At 49.0% G+C, this 7500-nt stretch overlaps 1 protein-coding gene across 12 annotated transcripts in view; it reads right to left on the bottom strand.

Annotated features, from left to right (window-relative positions):
• Positions 1-7500, bottom strand: part of lrp6 (low density lipoprotein receptor-related protein 6) — a 57874-nt gene that overhangs the window by 24161 nt on the left and 26213 nt on the right. For 5 of the 12 annotated variants that reach the window (XR_013207370.1, XM_077245449.1, XM_077245448.1 and 2 more), the window contains one exon: positions 1268-1484. Coding sequence is in view for 11 of the 12 variants with exons in the window: in XM_077245449.1 (XP_077101564.1) it covers positions 1268-1484 (217 nt within the window). In the remaining variant the exon portion in view is untranslated. Of the gene's footprint in view, positions 1-1267; positions 2377-2402; positions 2689-7500 lie in introns of those variants that run through there. The other 7 variants (XM_077245454.1, XM_077245453.1, XM_077245456.1 and 4 more) reach the window with 7 other exon arrangements.

Genomic DNA, 7500 nt, shown 5'->3' with positions numbered 1-7500 from the left:
GTTTATGCTCTTCAACCCTTCCACTGTTTGTCGTCTAACTTCTCCCACTCGAACTGTGTCCTTTAGATCGCCATCGTACCATCTCCCAAGACTCTTCACTGGCTTCTGAGAAACTGTTGGTATTGCCTCACCATTAATGAAGAATGTTATGGTCTATGGTACTAACTGGAGATGCACCGATTGATCGGCTGGTGATCGTAATCGGCCGATTTTCACGTGATCATTGAGTGCATTCACACCGGGAGCAGGAGCGCCGCGTGAGCAGCAGTGAAGCGGGGTTTCGGCGCAGAGTCTATTTTTGCTGCGCTGCTCGCGCTCAATTAAATTAAAAGCACACTTTTGTTGGGCAAAATAAATATGATTTCACCCAAAAAGTGCCCAGAATTTGCATGTCTGGTGTGTTTTAACAAGAACTGGAGTAGGCTATGTCAGAAAAGAAATTATTTTTATTATTTCCTTCCCAATCGTTTCCTCCCTGCACTTGCTCCACTTGCTGGCGCTTGTTTAGCTGGCTGGACATGTGGCAGACGAGAGAAGAACGAACTGTTTGCGAAATAAAACTTGCCATTGATGTACAAGTGATTGCAATAAGCCTGTGTGTGTGTGTGTGTGTGTGTGTGTGTGTGGAGAAATATCTTTAGGCCTATACTGCAAGGCTATATATATTATTTTATTGCCATTTCATGTTTTCATACAGAAGTTTAGTTTCCTAAATAAGTACATACGTCACATTTTTGTATAGTTCAATATAGGAATTGAAAATGGTTCTTCCATACCATAACACTGCACTGTGTAAATTTCCCACACCAGGCGTAATAATTTATATAGTTCTATTTTATTTAATTTGTTCAAAAAATGTTCTATGTAAAATGCTCTATTAAAGAAAAGATAGAAAATAAATATTTGTGTTTGCTGTAAAGTGGTTAGAAAAAATGAAATCGAAATCGGCTAAAATCGGTATCGCCAGGCCAAACTCATGAAAAATCGGAATCGGCCTAGAAAATTGTAATCGGTGCATCTCTAGTACTAACACACACACTCATGTGTGTAACGAAGTACATCAGTTGTATAAAACAGATCCAGCCATGGCCTTGACGCTAATTGGTGGAATTTTCTGCACAGCATCATGGGTAATGTAGTTTTTCACCACACATTTTAAATCACATTTTGCTTTGAGAATGGATTATTATTCAACAAACTATTTTGCGTGTGTAGGTGTATTATAGCAGCAAGCTCCGCCCCCTGGTATGTGGCCCCGCCCCCTCACCGAAGGTCTGCGTGACGTAGGTGGCCTTGATGCCCATGAGGTCGGGCAGCTGGTCGATGATGACCTCGCGCTCCAGGCTGGTCTTGTGCACACGCTCGATGCTGCGCCGCTGCCAGTCCGTCCAGTAGATGAAGTCTCCCAGCAGAGAGAACCCGAAGATGTGCGGGAGGTTCTCCTCCACCAGAACCCGCCGGCCCGAGCCGTCCATCTCCATCACCTGCGGAGCAGAGGAGACGTCAGACACACACACACACACACACGCGCCTGAGCCGTCCATCTCCATCACCTGCGGAGCAGAGGAGACGTCAGACACACACACACACACACACACACACACACACACACACACACGCGCGCCTGAGCCGTCCATCTCCATCACCTGCGGAGCAGAGGAGACGTCAGACACACACACACACACACACACACACACACGCCTGAGCCGTCCATCTCCATCACCTGCGGAGCAGAGGAGACGTCAGACACACACACACACACACACACACACACACACACACACACACGCGCCTGAGCCGTCCATCTCCATCACCTGCGGAGCAGAGGAGACGTCAGACACACACACACGCGCCTTAGCCGTCCATCTCCATCACCTGCGGAGCAGAGGAGAGGTCAGACACACACACACACACACACACACACACACGCCTGAGCCGTCCATCTCCATCACCTGCGTAGCAGAGGAGACGTCAGACACACACACACACACACACACACGCACACACACACACGCCTGAGCCGTACATCTCCATCACCTGCGGAGCAGAGGAGAGGTCCGACACACACACACACACACACGCGCCTGAGCCGTCCATCTCCATCACCTGCGGAGCAGAGGAGAGGTCAGACACACACACACACACACGCCTGAGCCGTCCATCTCCATCACCTGCGTAGCAGAGGAGACGTCAGACACACACACACACACACACACACACACACACACACGCCTGAGCCGTCCATCTCCATCACCTGCGTAGCAGAGGAGACGTCAGACACACACACACACACACACACGCACACACACACACGCCTGAGCCGTACATCTCCATCACCTGCGGAGCAGAGGAGAGGTCAGACAGACACACATACACACACACACACACACACACACACACACACACACACACTGACCAGCAGCGGTCAGGAGCTCAATCACACTGAAAGATGCACACAATACTGCCAATATGTACTAGACAATAACAATAAAAAAAAATATTTCAAATATCTGCAAATAAAATATGTATAAAGACTTTTTTTTAAATAGAATAAAAATAAGAGTTTTAAATAAATAAATAAATTAAGATTAAAAATAATACAAATAAGATCAAATAAAATAAGAAAAAGAAAAAAAAGATTTAAAAAGAAATGAAAAAAGATAAAAATAAATATTAAAATAAAAATAAAGACAGTTCACTGCTGTTTAGTAACTCAGCAAACAGAGACGACATCATCTGTATAAACAGGAAATGCTGCAAGGCTCGTGCTCAACACTGTATCCATGGAAACGGTGACTGTGGTTACTAATGACACCAGTCACTCTGAATTTAAATGAATGTCCAGGAGATGAATGAACAGACCTTTAACCAGCTAACTGTCCTTTAACTAAAGCACATACAGTTGCCATGGAAATTATTCATCCCCCATAGCAAATCAGTTTATTGGCAGAATTTACAGACTTTCCGCAGTTTGCAATGAACAAATCAAAAGTAATTTAAATAGTGTTTTCCTCAAATTTAACTGAAAATGCAACTTAATAATTTCTTCAGGCTCAAAATTACTCAACCCCCTGAATATAATCCCTCATAACAGCACAAATCTGCAAATCAGGTGTTGTCTCGCTAATCAAGGGCTTCATTAGCTGCAGCAGGTGCGCTTGAGCTAGAACACATGAACTATCTGAACTGGTGATGTTTGTTGAGTAACACGTTTGTCTGCATGTAAGAAATATGGCTAAGTCAAAAGAATAGTCTAATAATTTGAGAAGGAACAGGATATTAAAAGATAGCGAAGGCACTAAGTGTTCCTCGAGACAGATGAAGTATAGTTCGTGAGTTCAGAGTTAGAGGGACAGAAGATCAGAGAAACCCTGGAGTGACTGCAGAAGACCTGATAGCACACACACTGAGGTTTCAGCTGCACTGTAGAGCTCGTACTAAACGCATCAGAACTCCAGGACTACACCACTACTGACCCAAACGCACAAGAAAAGCCGGCTCAAATTTACTCAAAATCATATTAATAAGCCACAGAAGTTTTGGGATTCTGTTCTATGGAGCGATGAGACTAAACTGGATCTTCTCGTCCCTCTGGATCAGCGGTGTGTCTGAGGAAGCATAGCTGTGAAGAACACGGTCTACAGTTCAGCATGATGGGTCAGTGGTGAGTCAGCGGTGGGTCAGTGGTGGGTCAGCGGTGGGTCAGTGGTGAGTCAGCGGTGGGTCAGTGGTGAGTCAGCGGTGGGTCAGCGGTGGGTCAGCGGTGGGTCAGTGGTGGGTCAGCGGTAGGGGTCAGCGGTAGGGGTCAGCGGTAGGGGTCAGTGGTGGGTCAGCGGTAGGGGTCAGCGGTAGGGGTCAGCGGTGGGTCAGTGGTGAGTCAGCGGTGAGTCAGCGGTGGGTCAGCGGTGGGTCAGTGGTGGGTCAGCGGTAGGGGTCAGCGGTGGGTCAGCGGTAGGGGTCAGTGGTGGGTCAGCGGTAGGGGTCAGCGGTGAGTCAGCGGTGGGTCAGTGGTGAGTCAGCGGTGGGTCAGTGGTGAGTCAGCGGTGGGTCAGCGGTAGGGGTCAGCGGTAGGGGTCAGCGGTGGGTCAGCGGTGGGTCAGTGGTAGGGGTCAGCAGTGATTCAGTGGTGAGTCAGTGGTGAGTCAGCGGTGGGTCAGTGGTGGGTCAGCGGTAGGTCAGCGGTAGGGGTCAGCGGTGGGTCAGCGATGGGTCAGCGGTAGGGGTCAGTGGTGAGTCAGCGGTGGGTCAGTGGTGGGTCAGCGGTAGGGGTCAGCGGTGGGTCAGCGGTAGGGGTCAGCGGTGGGTCAGTGGTAGGGGTCAGCAGTGATTCAGTGGTGAGTCAGTGGTGAGTCAGCGGTGGGTAAGTGGTGGGTCAGCGGTAGGTCAGCGGTAGGGGTCAGCGGTGGGTCAGCGATGGGTCAGCGGTAGGGGTCAGCGGTGGGTCAGCGGTGGGTCAGTGGTGAGTCAGCGGTGGGTCAGTGGTGGGTCAGCGGTAGGGGTCAGCGGTGGGTCAGCGGTGGGTCAGTGGTAGGGGTCAGCAGTGATTCAGTGGTGGGTCAGCGGTAGGGGTCAGCGGTGGGTCAGCGGTGGGTCAGTGGTAGGGGTCAGCAGTGATTCAGTGGTGAGTCAGTGGTGGGTCAGCGGTAGGGGTCAGCGGTGGGTCAGCGGTAGGGGTCAGCGGTGGGTCAGTGGTAGGGGTCAGCAGTGATTCAGTGGTGAGTCAGTGGTGGGTCAGCGGTAGGGGTCAGCGGTAGGGGTCAGCGGTGGGTCAGCGGTGGGTCAGCGGTGGGTCAGCTGTGGGTCAGTGGTAGGGGTCAGCGCTGAGTCAGCGGTGGGTCATTGGTGGGTCAGCGGTGGGTCATTGGTGGGTCAGCGGTGGGTCAGTGGTGGGTCAGCGGTGGGTCAGTGGTGGGTCAGCGATGGGTCAGTGGTGGGTCAGCGGTGGGTCAGTGGTGGGTGTAAGATGGGTCAGTGGTGGGTCAGATATGGTTCAGAGATGGGTCAGTGGTGGGTCAGAGATGGGTCAGTGGTGGGTCAGAGATGGGTCAGTGGTGGGTCAGCGGTAGGGGTGTCACGATTCGATTACATTTCCGATTCTAAGGTCACGGTTAGATTCGATTCTCGATTTTTTTTTTTAAGCACAGGTTGCTGTTGCTCCTAAAAAGCTGACATCAGTTCATCGCAATCTCACACATCTCTGTTATTATCAGTGAAGCTGACTGCACAATGAATCTTTCATAATATATAGCCTACACTTTGTTTGTTAAAATTAGAGGATTTGCCAGCGTACAGAATTCAGCACTGAACAAAAAGTCAGTTTTGAGCGGTGAGGAGAGTCTATCTTAAATGCTTCTGATTGGTCATTGCGTTCAAGAAATCAACACATATGTCTGTGATTGGCTAAATCGCTCAACGCTGCAAACATGTTACAAATAGAAACTCTGGCCTGTAAATTGTTTCTATTTTGTTTTAGTTGTTCTTGTTGCTTTTTTGCAACAGATGAAAAAAATGTATTATTTTTTATATGTTTTATTCATAGATATTTCTATTTAGCGGGAGTCCCGCGAATCTTTTTATTCTCCCGCACACACAGAGTGAGTGCATTACCGCCCGCGCTCGCACTCGGCCATCAATTCTAGTCCCGCGCCGCACTCTATTGCGTTGGGAGTGCACGTCTATAGATCAAGAGCGCGGCCCGAGGATAGTGACGGGAAATATCGGCCAAGTTCGGGCTCGGACATAGAAACTAAGTTAGAGGACTCACAGCCTTTCAACACGTGTGTTTTTTCCCCGCGGGCCGTGATGAGTCGTTCATGAACGATCCGTTAATTGCCTCTGTCACGCGACAAATGAACAAAAGACTCGGAAGGTCAAGTATTAATGTTCCCTGTAAATTACTTTTGACTGCATTATAATGATTTCTTAATTCAGAATATGATCAAGATTGCGTTGGATGTGTTCGGGGAATTTGCCTGTTAAAAGTATAACATTTAAAGCCCCTAAAATGACTAGAAAAAAGATTAGTTAATTTTGATGAACGAGATTGAACAATAGAGTCAGTAAAACCATCCGAACTTTCCATCACGGGCACGACATGGGGGCGTGGCAGCATCGACGATTCCATTTTTTATTTCGATTTTTGAGTTTGTGAATTAATTTCGATCTATTTCGATTTAAAATCGCGACACCCTTACTCAGCGGTGGGTCAGTGATGGGTCAGAGGTAGGGGTCAGCTGTGGGTCAGTGGTGGGTCAGCTGTGGGTCAGTGGTAGGGGTCAGTGATGGGTCAGAGGTAGGGGTCAGTGATGGGTCAGAGGTAGGGGTCAGTGGTGGGTCAGCTGTGGGTCAGTGATGGGTCAGAGGTAGGGGTCAGTGATGGGTCAGAGGTAGGGGTCAGCTGTGGGTCAGTGGTGGGTCAGCTGTGGGTCAGTGATGGGTCAGAGGTAGGGGTCAGTGATGGGTCAGAGGTAGGGGTCAGCTGTGGGTCAGTGGTGGGTCAGAGATGGGTCAGTGGTAGGGGTCAGTTATGGGTCAGTGGTGGGTCAGCGGTGGGTCAGTGATGCTCTGCGGCTGATCTATATCCTCCGGCTCTGGAAACTGCAGCGTGAGGAAGGAGAGATGATTCACTGGACTATCAGGAGATCCTGGGAGAAAATCATGCCGTCAGTGAGGAGCTGAACAGGACCTTCAACAGGACAACGATCCCAAGCGTTCCTCAGACTCCACACAGGCTGGGTTGCAGTAGTCCTGGGAGATACAGTGGCTCACAATCTCCTGACTCGAACCCCATAGACAATCTCTGGTGGGATTTGAAGGCGGCGGTTGCAAACCCAAGAGTATCCCTGAACTGGAGGCCATTGCTCATGAGGAACGGCTCAGATTCGATCATACATCTCATTTGCAGAAGCTCGTAACAGCAAACAGGTGTTCTACCAAGAGCTAAAGATGCTTGCCATGAAGGGGTGAATAATTTTGAGACTGCAGAAGTCATTAAAAGTTGCATTTTCAGTTGAATTTAACTGCAAACAGTCTGTAAATTTTGCCAATAAATTGGATTTGCAATGAGGGTTAAATTATTTCGATTGCAACTGTATAAACATTACTGAAACACTGGAAACACAAAAGCACGTGTGTACAGGAATACTGTAGTGCTTCTGACAAACACTCACTGTTCCCTGCATATACACACACACACACAAACGCGCACTCACACACACTCTCGTCGCTCTGGTGAAATGAAGTTTCCATATTGGGACGATCGTGACCGCATTGCTGTGGCTTTCAGACTCTTTTCTAAACGGACCGCAGCCGCAATCATAACCAGATGTGGGCTGAAACCACAAGCCGACGGGACGAGATTGTGTGTGTGTGTGTGTAGATGTGGGCTGAAACCACAAGCCGACGGGACGAGATTGTGTGTGTGTGTGTGTAGATGTGGGCTGAAACCACAAGCCGACGGGACGAGATTGTGTGTGTGTGTGTGTAGATGTGGGCTGAAAC

Source organism: Siphateles boraxobius, unplaced genomic scaffold (genome assembly GCF_051911475.1).
Source record: "Siphateles boraxobius isolate OS27281-9 unplaced genomic scaffold, OSU_SipBor_1 261, whole genome shotgun sequence".
Taxonomy (NCBI): Eukaryota; Metazoa; Chordata; class Actinopteri; order Cypriniformes; family Leuciscidae; genus Siphateles; species Siphateles boraxobius.
The sequence above is the reverse complement of the archived record's forward strand: the minus strand, read 5'-3'. Positions and strand labels throughout refer to the sequence as shown.